The sequence below is a fragment of the Pipistrellus kuhlii genome, unplaced genomic scaffold (assembly GCF_014108245.1).
Source record: "Pipistrellus kuhlii isolate mPipKuh1 unplaced genomic scaffold, mPipKuh1.p scaffold_m20_p_1, whole genome shotgun sequence".
In the NCBI taxonomy this organism is placed as follows: Eukaryota; Metazoa; Chordata; class Mammalia; order Chiroptera; family Vespertilionidae; genus Pipistrellus; species Pipistrellus kuhlii.
Window position 1 is genome coordinate 107,801,254 of NW_023425404.1, and position 15,211 is coordinate 107,816,464.

The 15,211-nt window shown below is 38.0% G+C and overlaps 1 protein-coding gene across 4 annotated transcripts in view; it reads left to right on the forward strand.

The window, feature by feature from the left end:
- The window catches only part of SLC39A12 (solute carrier family 39 member 12), a 66,391-nt gene that overhangs the window by 20,875 nt on the left and 30,305 nt on the right, over positions 1–15,211 (forward strand). For all 4 annotated transcript variants that reach the window (XM_045587912.1, XM_036459383.2, XM_036459380.2 and 1 more), the window contains 4 exons: positions 2,487–2,659; positions 6,011–6,182; positions 10,624–10,796; positions 13,768–13,920. In XM_045587912.1, coding sequence (XP_045443868.1) covers positions 2,487–2,659; positions 6,011–6,182; positions 10,624–10,796; positions 13,768–13,920 — 671 coding nt within the window. The remainder of the gene's footprint in view (positions 1–2,486; positions 2,660–6,010; positions 6,183–10,623; positions 10,797–13,767; positions 13,921–15,211) is intronic.

Sequence of the window (15,211 nt, forward strand, 5' to 3'; positions counted from 1 at the left end):
GAGTCTTATATTAACCATATATTCACATTTTCAATGGCGTTCATTTCTTTCTATGGACTCAATTTTCCATTTGGAATCATTTCTTTTCACCTAGTATGTTTATTAATTCATTTAGTCTTTATTGTAAGGCAGATCTGCTATCAACGAATTTTCCCATTAATTGTTTGCCTGGGGATGATTTTATTTCACCTTCTGTTTTGAAGTATAGTTTTGCTGGATATAAATTTTTTTTATTGAGATTATTTTTCTTCCAGCACTCTGCATATGAGTCCATACATTTTGGATTCCATTGTTTGGATGGGAAATCAGGTACTAATTGTACTGATGTCCCCTCTTATGTGATGGGTCATTTTTTTGTTTCTTACCATTTTTAAGATTTATCTTTATCTTTGACCTTAAACAGTTCAACTATAATGTGTGTGTGTCATTTTGTTATTATCCTACTTGATATCGGATGAAACCTTTGAACATGTAAATGAAGGTTTTACATCAGATTTGGAAAGGTTTTAGTCATTATTTCCTCCAATATTTTTTCTACTTATTTTTCTTTCTCCCTCTTCTTTCTTTCTCCCTCTTCTTTCTTTCTCCCTCTTCTTTCTTTCTTTCTTTCTTTCTTTCTTTCTTTCTTTCTTTCTTTCTTTCTTTCTTTCTTTCTTTCTTTCTTTTTTTCTCCCTCTTCTTTCTTTCTTTCTTTCTTTCTTTCTTTCTTTCTTTCTTTCTTTCTTTCTTTCTTTCTCTTTCTTTCTTTCTTTTTTTCCTTCCTTCCTTCCTTCCTTCCTTCCTTCCTTCCTTCCTTCCTTCCTTCCTTCCTTTCCTCCCTCCCTCCCTCCCTCCCTCCCTCCCTATCTATCTATCTATTTATCTATCTATCTATTTTCTATCTCTCTACTCATTGTTGTCCACAAGTATTTAAGACTTCTTCATTTTTTGTTGTTAATCTTAACCTGAGGTTATTATTTTAGTTGAATTTTAGAGTGGGAAGGAGAGAGGGAAAGAGGAAGAGGGAGAGAGAGACACATTGATGTGCGAGAGACATATCTATTGGTTGCCTCCTACTTGTGCCTGGACTAGGGCCAAGGATCAAACTTGCAACCCAGCTATGTGCCCTTTACTAGAACTAGAACCCAAGACCCTTGGTGCATGGGCCAATGCACTAATCACTGAGTTGCAAAAGCCAGGGCAGACATTTTCTTTTTCTTAAAAAAATCTCTTTCCCCCCTCTCTTCTTCAGATTGAATTATTTCTATTAATTTGTCTTCATGTTCAATGATTCTTTCTTCTACAATCTCAAATATGCTGTAAGCTACTCCAGTGAATTTTTCATTTCAATTATTATATTCTCTAACTCCAAAATTTTCATTTGAACTTTCACATGATTTTTATCTCCTTATTGAAATTTGCTTTGTTGATTTATTGTTGTCATTATTTATTTAATTCTTACTTCTTTTAACATACTTGTAATAGATGCTTTGAATCTTTGCTAAATTTAATATCTAGGATTACTCAGAGACTTATTATATTATTAACATTTCCCCCCCTGATTCTGCATCATACTTTCCCATTTCTTAGCAAGCCTCATGATTTTTTTGTGGAAAACTGGTTGTTTAAAATAAAATATTGTAGTAACATTAGTTTGAAGTTTTTTTCTACCAGTGATGGCAACACTTAGGAATATACAAGAGATATTTTATTTACAAGTAAAAATATGGATAAATTCAAAGAATTTCACCATTATATGTAATTATTCTCTGTGTCAATTTGTAGAAGCCGATGGCTGTACCAAGGGAAACTTAACTATAATCTATGAACTAGCAACCATACCACAGTAGTATTAGCAAAGAAGTTCTAGTTTGTCTCTACAACCTCAACATTTTTTCATTTCCTTTATCTTTTCTGCATGAACACTTAAGATAAAAATAATTTGATTGATTTAAGTACATTAAATTTTTAATCAACTTAAAGTTATGTAGTGTCTCAGGGGAATAAATTTTCTAAGGATTGGACCAGTTTCATCTTTTATTTACATTTTTATAGGGAACACCTATAAAAAGAATTAGTTGGCCCACTGGAAGGCACTCCATTGGTGGAATTGCTTATTTCATCTTTTCCAAGATATATATGGATATTGGTTCCTTCACAAGATCTTGGCTAAGTTTTGGGGCTGAATCAAACCTATATATATATATATATATATATATATATATATATATATATATATATATATGGTGGAACATCTTCGTAAGTTTTTGTTCAAACCAAACTTCAAACTTACGAAGATGTTCCCACCATATATATATGTCCAGATCTTGTGCAGGAACTAATATCCATGTGAAGCACAAATGTTATTTATTATTGTTCAAAATAAAATCTTTTTTTTTCATTAGAACATAATAAAATATCAATGCTGTGGTCATGTGAAATTGTGTTGGTTCTAAAATTGACCTGTCTTTATTCTATGTGACATTGATTTTTTATAAAATTTCTAGAACTAGACCAACTTCTCAACACTCTATGGACCAAAGGTACCTGTAATAGAAAAGACCAAGTCCATCAGCTTCAAAGGAATAAAAACAATGTAACAATTCATGATGGGAGTTTCCCTAATCTATCTGTGTCCACTAACCAAGAGCCGTTGGACGGTCCAGTTTCCTGGGATCAGGTATTGTCATTATTCTTCTTATTATCTCCATTTGCCACTGTCAAAGAAATTCCAGCTCTGAAAGTGGCATAAGAGATGTAGAAAAGTTAAAGGATAATATGTACTTTTCTTAAATGTAAGAATATTTTATTTCCACAGAATGATCATTTCCCCCCTACTATAAGTGGTTCTCTGCAAACATAAACATGAGACCAAGATATTTAAGAGAATAAGATATAGTAGTATTACTCTTTCCTCCCTTGGGTCTATGTTGAATGAATGAATAATTAATTTAAGCCTTTACTATGTGCCAATCACTATTGTGGGCATTAGGGATATGGAATTGAACAAAAACAGGCATAGCTCTGATGGAGCTTGCAGGCACACAGGGTAGTGGGAGGATATAGACATTACACAAACACAATACTAGTGGATGAACACTTTAAACTTAGATTAGATTAATTTAGATTGGAATAAATTAATAAATTACTTTGGGCTGTGAGCAACAGAGAAATATTTGTATAATAGGTAGCACTGAAATGACTTTTGAGAAAAGGTGATATATACTCTTATAAACATATCCATATTTCTTAAAGTTGTATTCCAAAATACATTCACTAGTGTACTGTGATGCTTCTTAAAAATGGGTGCTATGGTCAAATGAGCTTGGGAAATACTGGAGATAACACATTGCACGGTTTTAGGAAGTCCTTTAGTAAATAAACTCCTTTATTCTTATTTAATCTAGCATTTCTCAAACTTTGACCATGGAATCCTCCCCTGCCCTAATCATTTAAAATAGAAAAAAATGTGATGTTCTATGGTAATAGCTTACATATATTGAGTACTTACTATGTATTAGACCCTGCTATTTCACCTACATTGCCTCATTTAATTATCCTATCTAATAAAAGAGTAATGTGCAAAGTAACCATCACTCCATCAGCAAGATGACAGCACCCAGTTCCCTCAGCCCCACTGGAGTCCCCCATATCTGCGGGGTGCGGGGGGGAATAGGAGGGAGCGCGACCACTGAGAGTGGGCAGCATGAGTGGCCTGGCAGAATGCTTGCTTTGTCGCCACAGTGATGAGGCAAGCATCGTGCCCAACCGCAGAGAGCCTCTGGGCAGTGGGCACGAAGTGGCCAAGCCCCGCAGAGAGCTACTGGCACGTGGATTTGTGCACAGGGCTACTAGTTATAACTATAAGAGGCTAGGTTATATTAATATGTTTTACAGATGAGAAATGGAGGCATGGAGCTAATAAGTAATTGCTTAAATTCACAGGAACTGAGGATTTTTACATAGGTTGCCTGATAGCATATTCAGTGCCCTTAACAACTATGCTATTGTTTAGGAAACGTTGATTTAAATAAATAAAAATTGGTTTTGTTATTTGTATCTCAGATATTCTTATTGAGCACAATCTGTATTTTAAAAGAGTACAATTCCTCACGTATTCCTAACATTGCTGAATGCTGTTACCATAAGTGACTGATACATGATTGGGCAGCATCACGTAGTTTTACTGTTATACACTTTAAAAAAATAAATTTCTGAGTCTTTTTTACTTTTATCTTAAAAAGTATCTATTTAAACGGACTCCTTCAGTGCTTATTATGTCAACTGAAGGTGACAAGAGTTAATGCTTATATTAATCCTTGTTTGTGAAGTCTCTTTAAAAGTTTCCAGGGCTAAGGTTATTATTTCTTTTAAATCCTCACCTGAGGATATTTTTCCATTGATTTTTAGAGAGAGTAGAAGGAAAGACAGAGAGAAATATCGATGTGAGAGAAGCACATCAATTGGTTGCCTCCTGCGTGTCCTGGGCTCAGGCTGGGGAGGAGCCTGCAACCGAGGTACGTACCCTTGACGGAAATCGAACCCAGGACCCTTCAGTTCCCAGGCCAATGCTCTATGCACAGAGCCAAACTGACTAGGGACTAAGGTTATTTTATAAAAAATTACTTAAGACATGCATTTTCTAATAACAATAATAATAATTTTTTGTGCTAACTATGCAAAATAAACAAAACAACTTCTACATTTCTCCTCTGCCACAACATATCACCTTCCTTGTGCCTCTGGATGAGACCCTAAGATAGGAGACTAGATCTGAGGATCCTTCCTATTATATTTTATTTAAATATATATATATATAAGTGATTTAAGAAGAAATGTAAAACAATGACCTAAATAGCACAGAAACAGCAAACAAAGATCAAGGGCACAGGAGCTTACAATAGAATATTCAATTTTTTTGGCAATGAACTGGGGAAAGATGCATGGCATTCTGTTCATGTTTTCCTCTCCACTCTTTTACTTACCAGTTAGACATTCTCCAATAAGAATATTTATTATGGGGGTTCATTACCAAAAGTTTCTTGCTATTTCTCTTTTGGTTCTCATTACTTTTAATGAAATAATTATATCCCATTAGTAACAAATGATACAAAAGAGAATAGTCTGTAGTGATTTTTAAATTTTTTTTGATAAGGAAAAAAAATCACAAGTTTCATTTTCTGATGTTGCTTCTTGTAGCAGATCCCTTTTGGAGTTCTTGCCCAGTTGCTTGCTGGGAGACACCTCCCTCTGCCACAAGAACGAGGCTGGCAGCCATGGTTAAGCAGCATGATCCTACCTCCTGTCTCGTGGGCAAAACAGATTGAACTGGATGGGTGTCCGACCGAGAGGGCCCATCTGTGGCTCTGCTGAAGCCATCAGGTCTCTGTCAGGACTTGCAGAACCAACTCAGTCTTGGATTTTGGGACTGAAAGTTCGCTTCAGAGTTGGGGCTTATATGTCCAGGTATTTTCTATAAGAGAAAAGGCCAGACTGAAAAATAATAGATATAGGCAGAGGGGAACAGAAGGGAGAAGATAATGGGCTCTGAAGAGACAAGCCTTTTAAATTACTGATTAAAAAACACACACACCTGACTGATTGTAGCTAAAGATCACAAAGGCATTGTAATGGAGTCTTATTTCAATGCACCAATGGAACTGTGCACCACCCTCACCCACATATTAAAACTTTTTAATGTAATTTTTGATACTTCTCAACCCTTAATACTTTTGAGATAGACAAATACCTTGTGGCCATTTTTAGAGGCCTGCTTATTGATAATCCTCATCTCTTATAAATATGCCTATACAATATAAAAATTGCAAAGATTTAGGTAAGTATCAGTAGACAAAAACAGTGATTTCAATAGTGCTGAGGAGAAGAGATGTCAGTTGACAAATGCTGTGTCAACCAGCTGGCATGAAAATGCTCAATGCTACAGCTTCGTGCGTCTGTTTTAGCTAGCATGGCAATTGATGGTGAGTTTGCATACTGAGGTTAGTAACAACGTATGTTTTTTCCCACACAGACCTGCTTCTCTGCCGGGCAACTTGCGGAGATATTTCTACAGAACAGCCTTTCGCCTATTTCTAAGGAGGACTTTAAGCGAATGAGTCCAGGGATCATCCAACAATTGCTCAGCTGCTCTTGCCAGCTGCCCAAGGACCAGCAAGCAAACCTCCCGCCTACCACTCTGGAGAGTAAGATCTGATTCTTCCCTCAGAAAGTGGATGCACCCAATGTGTGTAATAATAACCGTAAACCAGGCACTGTCCTAAGCATTTTACATTTATCAACTCATGTCATCCCCACCTCCCTGAGAGCGAGGTAATTACCCCCATTTTATAGAGGAGGAAACTGAGGCACATAGAGGTTAAGTGACTTGCCCAAGGACACACCTCTGGTAAGGGATTCAAACCCAGGCAACCTGGTCCCAGAGTTATTGTTTACTTTTATTAAAAAAAAATCTTATTGTTTAAAATATTACCTATGTCTCCCTCCCCCACCTCCCACCCATGACCTTTTCCAGCCTGCCCCTGTCCCCCGCCCCAGGCCTTCACCACCCCTGAGTCATTGTTTTTAACCACTGGGCTTTGCTAGCTTTCAATGGATATTTATATCTTAAAGTTGATTTGGTCCCCTCTGTTAGTTTTAGACCAACTTAGTTTTAGACCAACTTGGAAGTGCATAGCTGAGAGGTGGCATGGTGTGAGAGAGGGAACACATGTGATGTTGGAATCAGAAATGCAGAGTAGAGTCATCGCTTCTATCTCCAGCCAGCTCTGTGACCTTCGGCAATCTCCTTATTTCCCAGAGCCCATCTCTTTTTCTGCACGGTGGGATAGCAGTGGTGTCTCACAGGGCTTCCCATCCTTTCACACATTATGGCACATGCAAAAAAAATAAAATAAATAAAAGTAAAAAATGAAGGCACACTGGGGTAAACCAGAGAGGCTGCTCTGGCATGGTGGCGACAGTGCAGGCAGGTACCAGCCTCCCAGACCCGGCTGCATGCACCTGAATCCCATTGGATCAGAGCAGAAGGCGAGCCCTGCTGTAAGGCTTAAAAAGATACCTGTGCGGTTCAAATGAGGCAATGTGTATAAAACTGCGTTTTGTGATTTAAAGCACTGTATATTTAAGAGAAAAAATAAAGGTTGCCTACGAACATCCATGATGGATAGGAAAAATTGACAGTTAACACATGCAACTTTAAAATATTACCATTGACTTGAGGGTCCTATATATATTTTTTTTCCAGTTACCTTTCTTTTTCTTTGCGATAGTCTGCAGTGCCCATAAAAACTGAATTGTTTGACTACTCACTTCTAACTCCCAGCGGGTTCTGCAGCATTAAGAGACTCATTTAAAGATTTTAGGTGAACAAAGACATGCTAGGCCTAAGTAGCTGAAACTCCACATTTACCAAAAGGGAGAAAGCTTTATTAAAAGTGAGCAGCTAAATAATTCAGTGCCTTGTGGTCAATGATGACTTAAAAACGAGGAGGCAGACCAACGATGGCACCTAGAGCTTCCACGAAAATGTCTGTATCCCACCCCTTGTCACAGTGTTTGGTGCACACAGGCCACTGGGGAATGGGTTTACGCACTGAAGATGCATGGAAAAGTTTTTATCTTCCTAATGGCCTTCTAGACCCTTCTACGGAATAATCTTCCTAAGAAAAATTCAAACAAATCACACTCACTAGAGAACATTAGTGTCCTCAATTTAAAATGTTGCATTATGTAACAAAAGGGCAAGGTTTGTACTGGCCTTCTGAAATTACAGAAATACAAGATGAAGAGGGGAGGACACAGGGAGATGTTATTGAGAAAACATTGTCCTTTGTGGTGAAACTCAATCCCTAAGCATCACCTCCAATTCGGTTTCCAGGAAAAAGCGCTATCACCACGTACAATTCAAGTTTCAGACCTATGCAAAGTAGCTTCTCGGGAATGGCTAAGAATTTCATTATTATGTTCTTTTTAAAATACATTTTTGTTGATTTTAGAGAGGAAGGGAGAAAGATAGAAACATCAGTGATAATCACCAAATGGCTGCCTCCTGCACGCCCCCTACTGGGGATTGAGCCACAACCCAGATATGTGCTCTGACTGGGAATCGAACCTGTGACTTCTTGGTTCATAGGTCAGTGCTCAACCACTGAGCCACCCTGGCAGGGCTATTCTACTCTTTTTTTAAATCAAATTTATTGGAGTGACATTCGTTAATAGAATCATATAGGTTTCAAGTGTGCATTTCTAAGACTCAACATACACCATGATCTGTATGCTGCATTGTGTGCCCAGCACCAAAGTCAAATCGTCTTGCTATGTTAAGTTCTATTGTAATGATGAGAAACATTTACATAGCACCTGTCGGTAAGTCACCTAACTCCGATTCAATGCCAAGGGAACTGGGGTGAGTTAGTTAGCAGAGTCCAATGGCCACAAAAGCCAGAGATTTATGGTTTTCAGAATGCCCTCCGAATGGGAGCAGGTGAAACGTGACTCGCAGAGGACATAAAAACATCTATAAGCTTTAAAGCTAGGAAATGTTCATCCTCTTCCAATGCCACATGGTAGCTTCCCTCAGGACAAAGGTGGTGTTGCGGGGAGAAGGATTGCAGAACTTGAAACGTTGCCATTTACCTCAAATGTCAGACCCTAATTTGTTTTTGTGAGTTCTTGCCATTTATGATCTTTTGTAGCTGCCCTAAAAACGTGGCAACTTGGAACTTTATTAGGCACCCAGGTTCCCATATTAAACTTCAAAAGTCTTTATGTTTTATATGAGAAGACTGACATTCCCACATAGAATCTATTTGTGGAAGAATGGGATATGAAACTTGGTTAAATGTCTTTAGGGATTTTTTTTAATAACCTAGGTATTCTTACTAAGTTAGAATAGAATAAAACTTCTAGGTGTATGACCATTCCAAACCATTTTTATCATTTTTAAAACTTTAATTGTGTTAAAAACACACATGGAATTTATCATCTTAATTATTCTTAAGTGTATCTACAGGTCAGAGTATTAAGTATTTTCACGTTGTTGTGCAATAGATTTCTATTTTTTTTTTTAAAATCTTCTTAGACTCTATATCCATTGAATAACAACCACTTTATAGTAGATTCCTAGCAGAGGAAGAATGGTGATGAGAGTGAGAAAATCAAAGTTTAAAGTGTTTTTTTGCCTTCTCTGAATATACCACCAATTCTATTTTAATACTACACTCCTATATAATTTAGAACTTAAAATCAATAAGAGTCATAATTATAATTAGAACTTACAGTTCAGTAAAGGTCATCTTAAAAAATCACAAGCCTATTACCATGTTATCAGCTAGAATCATTAATATGATCTGATGTTCCAGAACAGTACAAGAATAATGAAAATAGGCTATTTTATGTAATAGCTAACTTTAAGATGATAGTTTCCTAAAATCTACACTGGACTTTAAAGAATATGATAACTACATTGTTTGACTTAACTTATTATTTATTTGTATGTAGTCACTAAAGGTGAATGACAGTTTTTGTAATTACCTTCCTATATTGTTTATAAACAAGTTTTCCATGACTTACTAATAATGTCTAAATACGTAGAAAGCAGAGTATTTGTAAGCAAAGGGAAATGGCGGCTTAAATAACACTCTCCAAATCATTTATATATGACTCTGAAAGCCATTTTTCTCTCTATTAATCTTACTCTTTCTTTCCTCCTCTTTTCTTCTCCCCTCATACACATTTGTTTTTGTTAGAATAATTTAAAAATTGTACTTTTTGAATATTTTTCAAAAAATCTAGAAGCTAGAAATGTGGAATATATAAATTTGGAGGTTACAAAATATCATTGCAATAATTCAAAATGTCGGTTGTCCAAATTTATTACCAACCCCTACACATTCATTGATCAGTTTTTACCAGCACAATCACTCCTTTTAGTCATTGAGAATAACAAACACTTTTAACATTACAAATAGTTCTGAGAACCTCTGGAAGAAAGTACTCATTTTGTATACAAACACAGGTCTCCCCGGGACCAAACAGCGTGCTCCCATTGTAACGCTGCTGCCTTGCCTTCGAAAGGTTTAAGTGTGATTAGATGGGTATCGTTACCACCACATGGAGGTGGTAGTTTCAAGTGAGAGGAATTAATATCTCGGGAGTGGGAGGTAAGCTAGGTCCTTGCTTGCCACAGTGATTTTTTTAAAAAGTGTTTTTAGTGATTTTAGAGAAAGAGCAAGTGAGAGGAAGAGAAACATTGATGAGAGAAACATCGATTGGCTGCCTCCTGGTGCATGCTCCCTACTGAGGGTCGAGCTCCAAATCTGGGCATGTGCCCTGACCAGGAATCGAACCGTGACCTCCTGGTGCATAGATTGACACTCAAACACTGAGCACACCAGCCCGGGCCCACAGTGAGTTTTCAATAAGAGGTCATTGAAGTAACTTGAAAGGAACAGGGTTATTTGGTGAAAATCTCTTCATCATTAAAAATGAAAACATTTTACCCAGAATAACACCTAAAACAATTTCATAGCCCCGGATAGACTATATAGAAAGACAGCTTTCACCATCTGAGGCACTAGCAGAGGGTGTGAGCACTGACTGTTTTGCATTCTCCTTCCCACTTAGAATACGGCTACAGCACAGTGGCTGTGACCCTGCTCACACTGGGCTCCATGCTTGGGACAGCGCTGATCCTTTTCCACAGCTGTGGGGAGAACTACAGGCTCATTTTACAGCTGTTTGTGGGCCTGGCTGTTGGGACACTCTCTGGGGATGCTCTGTTCCACCTTATCCCTCAGGTAAGCTGTGTTTGTTTCCTCTCCTCCCCCATGCCAGATAGAGTAGGTCCAATTTCTCCTTATGCTTAGCTATTGAAGGTACTTATGCAAACTTTCACAGCAACTTGGATGAGTAGACATAGTGGCCAGTGTTTTCCATGGAAATGAATATTTTTTTTTTCCTGCAAAAAACCTGTAGGAAAAAAGAGATGGGCAATTATGTTCACCACATTATGCTTATTTTTGAAATAATAACAATAAAAAAAGGTGACCAGATGTAAATTCCTACTAAGAAAAAATCAGGAAGCATTTACTAATTACCGGTAGATAGACACGAATGGGCTGTAAGCATTGCACTGGCTTTTCTCCGGTCATCAGTTTCATCTCTGCCCTTCTCTGCTGTCTGCTGAGCGGGGAGGATTGCATCTCCTCAGGCCCCTGGCAGGCTGTTCCTGCTGCTGTGCTCAGCCAGTGTGAGGCACAACGGGAAAGTGCGGGAGGAGGAAGGAGTGGCAGGGGTATTTCTTCCTGCCCCCTCTGGCTCTGGTTCTAGAACATCGATTTTCAATCCATGTGCCATTGCCACTTAAATTGCAAATTTTAAAAATGCAATATTTAGTCAGAGATACCGACCTCTTTTCCCTTAGATCGTCAAATTAAAAAAACGACAACAACCAATACAATAGCTGTTGGGTGTGAATGCATCAAAATTATACCTATTTTTGGTCAAATCGGCAGAAAAAATATTTTTGTTGTTGTGCCACAGAATTCTGGTAATTAGTTTACGTGCCACGAGATGAGAAAGGTTGAAAATGGCCCATGTAGCAGCAGCAGTTAAGCTGCAGCCCCACAGCTCCCACCGAGGCCTCCTCCCCAGCTCTGCCTCCCACCGAGCTTCATCAACGTTATTTCCAACCTCTGCCTTTCCATCCCTGAGTGCTGATGGTTTCCGGTCCAGACAAGTTTCTGGTTGTCTTATCCTCCTGTGTCCACACCCTCGGCTTTGCCATTAACCTCGCTTCATTGGGACCCTCAGGCCCAAATGAACCGTGACCTCCTGGTGCATAGATTGGTGCAAAAAACTCACTGTGGGCCCGGGCTGGTGTGCTCAGTGTTTGAGTGTCAATCTATGCACCAGGAGGTCACGGTTCTTTTGGGCCTGAGGGTCCCAATGAAGCGAGGTTAATGGCAAAGGAAAATGCAAGCACCAGGAAGTTGGCTCTCTGATGAAGGCTTTTAAGGCTCTTTATTCGTCGGAAATGAAAGACTAGGACCTGAGATGCAAACCAGCTCAGGCAGCAGGGTCTTCAGATGAGGGTGTATCTTTCCTCTGCAATCTCTTGTGATGAACAAATGCTCCATCCTCTCAGGAAGTCTGAGATGCTAAAATTTTCCACACGCCTCTGGCACTTCCCTACAGGGTCACTCTTGTTGCTCAGAAGCTCAATAATTATGAGATGTTCTGAAAATTGCCAAGTGAGCATTGGAGAAATGAAACAAACCATTATTAGTTTTAATTTCCCCCTGTAATCTGATTTTCCGGGGATATTTCAGGGCTTCTTGGCCCGAGGCGGTGGCCGAGGCCTCTTTTCTAGGTCACTGCCGTGACTGCAGGGTTGTTCCCTCCCAGGATCCAGGGGAAACGGCATCGGGGTGACATCGCTCCAGGCAGCAGGGGTGGGTTGGGGTGGGTGCGCCTGTGGACTGGCTCTGCAGAGACAAGGCACGTGGGGAACTGAAAAGATGAGCTGGGTTTCATGGAATCTGGAAGGCAGTTTTATTCGAGAAGCCATATGAGGACAAAAGTTATTGGGAAGAGGAAGATGCAGTCACAAGGGTGGTGGAAAGCTAGAAAAATCAGTGAGGTCCCTGAATGTGATCCATGACAAGGGTTCAAAGGGCTGCAGAGAAATGACCCCCCCAAAAATGCCATTTAGCTAAATTTATTCCACTTAAAGATGTTCGTTTTATTCCAGGTTTGTGTTTCTTTCCTGTTCTGTAATATTACAGTATTCTCTGTATTATGAAATAATGGTAATTACAAATATTAGGTGGGCATCCTTTAATGTCTTTACCAAAAGAAAAAGTTGACCAACATATGTTGGATTGGTAACTCAATGTACATGCTCATTTATGCTCTTGTAAATATATGTTTGCACACACAAATATCTAATAGATACATATACATATGAATATATACATATAAAATGTGTGCAGATGTAATTTGTTTTCCTCTTTTTAATGGTCAGTAACACCGTAAATGCGGAAACCACTGAGCTATTTCTTAAATTGCCATCTCCCAGGGAAGGAATATGATACATAATGATTACTACTCATAAGAAATTATGAGGTTAACCAATGGAATGAGTCAACCAATGGGATGAGCCAGCTGGAGGAAAATTCCCAATGCTTTTCTTGTGTCCTTTTGTGTCCCAGGTTGCTGACAGTGTTGCTGAGCATATAGTATGCCTTTAACAGAAAATGTCTTTCAGGCCGATTTTTTACTTCTCTGAACAATTATTAAAAGTAATCTTTAATTGCAATGGGGCATGGGGAAAATAAAGGCCAGATGAAATGTACCTTTGCATTTGTTCTGGATATTTATAATACAGTGACTTGGTATAAGGCATTGCTATGCAGATATTTTTGAACCCTTGGAAAACAATTCAGCTAAAGGACTAAGAATGTATGAAAATTTAGGCCACTTGCTGAAATAAGCTTATACTTTATTGTGTTCATAAGCAGAAATTACTCACAACTCTCCCTTCTTTCCTCTTGTACACATTTTATTTGACAGGAATTAAATCCTGCGGTGGAAGTGTTTATACATCTAAAAGCAAGCTGAGCTTCAAATTATTTCAGGAGTTGTCATGGGTTGCCCAGAATGAAAGTTGAATATATTCAATACTGGACCTACAAATTAATATTTAAATCATAGAACATTATTTTTTTTAAGTGTCTCTCTCTCTCATTTTAATTTTTACTGTTTTAGGTTCTTGATTTACATAAGCAGGAAGCCACAGAGTCTGGGCATTTCCATGAAAGCAAAGGTCACATTTGGAAACTGTTGGGACTAATTGGAGGCATCCATGGATTTTTCTTGATAGAAAAATGTTTTATTCTCCTTGTATCACCAAATGTCAAGGTACAGTTTAAATCTGATATATCCTTTGCTTTTGGGCTTCATAATATCCATCTTTTGTTGTACTTGTTCAAAAGTGATTGACGTTTCCATGAAGATGTCTGTGTAAGTGATGAGGCTCTGAGTTCCAGCATGCACAGGTCACCCTGACTTCTCCGTAAACTCAGTTACTAATCTTTGAATCATCTGTAGCTGGCCTGGTGATGTGTAGCTGCACCCTGACCTTCGTGGCTAGGTTAGAAACAGGGGGCTATTTCATGTCTGAGAATGAAGGGACCCAGAGGTTTAGCTGCCAATCAATGTTTCGAAGGACTTTTCTAATAAAAACCAAACAAGAAACAAAAATTTTGAAAAGTCAGAAAATTACCCATTATTTTTTATCTTAAGGACATTTAAAAGTATTCAAAACAAGGAGCTCAGGAATGGTATTTGTAAGAAATTCTTTCTTTTTTTAAAAAATTTTAGCTTGAGTCATTGCTTTCATTTGGGCTTGTATTTGATTAATTTCTACATATATGATGAAATATAAAACACAGTGTGGTTAATTTATGATTTTGTTTTTTTGCACCAATAAGAAAATAGTTGTACTGTTTTGTGGATGGTTAAGTGGTAAATACTTTTGAAAGACTCCAGGGGATTAAAATAAAGCAAGTTTTTTTTTTTTGTTTTTTTTTTTGTTTTTTGTTTTTTTGTTTTTTTTATAAAGTCCTGATGCTCTGCAGTCATCTATGGATTTTTCTTAACCCTGACTGCACTCAGGCCAAACTTTAGTAGACTTTTAAAATATCACTACTTCTTTATTATCATTCCTAAGTATATTCAAAAATTCTACTTTATGTATCAAAGAAAGATGGTTCTGTAGATGGGTAGAAGGATGCTAGGTGGCTAGATGTGTGATAAAAATAGGAATAGCAAAATGTCAATGACAGGACCAGGAAGTAGATGTAAGTGCGCACATTATAGTTCTTTCCATTTTTCTGTATATTTAAAAGTTTTTATAATAAATAGATTCTCAACAGAATCCTGAAAAACAATTCCGATGTAAATGAAGCAGGTTTGTTTTTTGGCCTACAGCCCAAGATAGGATGTGATTTAAGATTGACAATTCAAGCTTCTGTCACATCTCCTCCTCAAGAAGTTTGAGACATTAATTTCCACAAAAGGGACTCTGATCTTAATAAACGTGAAAAAAAAATGATACTAGATCTCAACTTATACACAACTAGATGTCTGGTGCACACAATTCATGCATGGGGATGTGTGTCCCTCAGCCCAGCCTGCACCCTCTCCAATC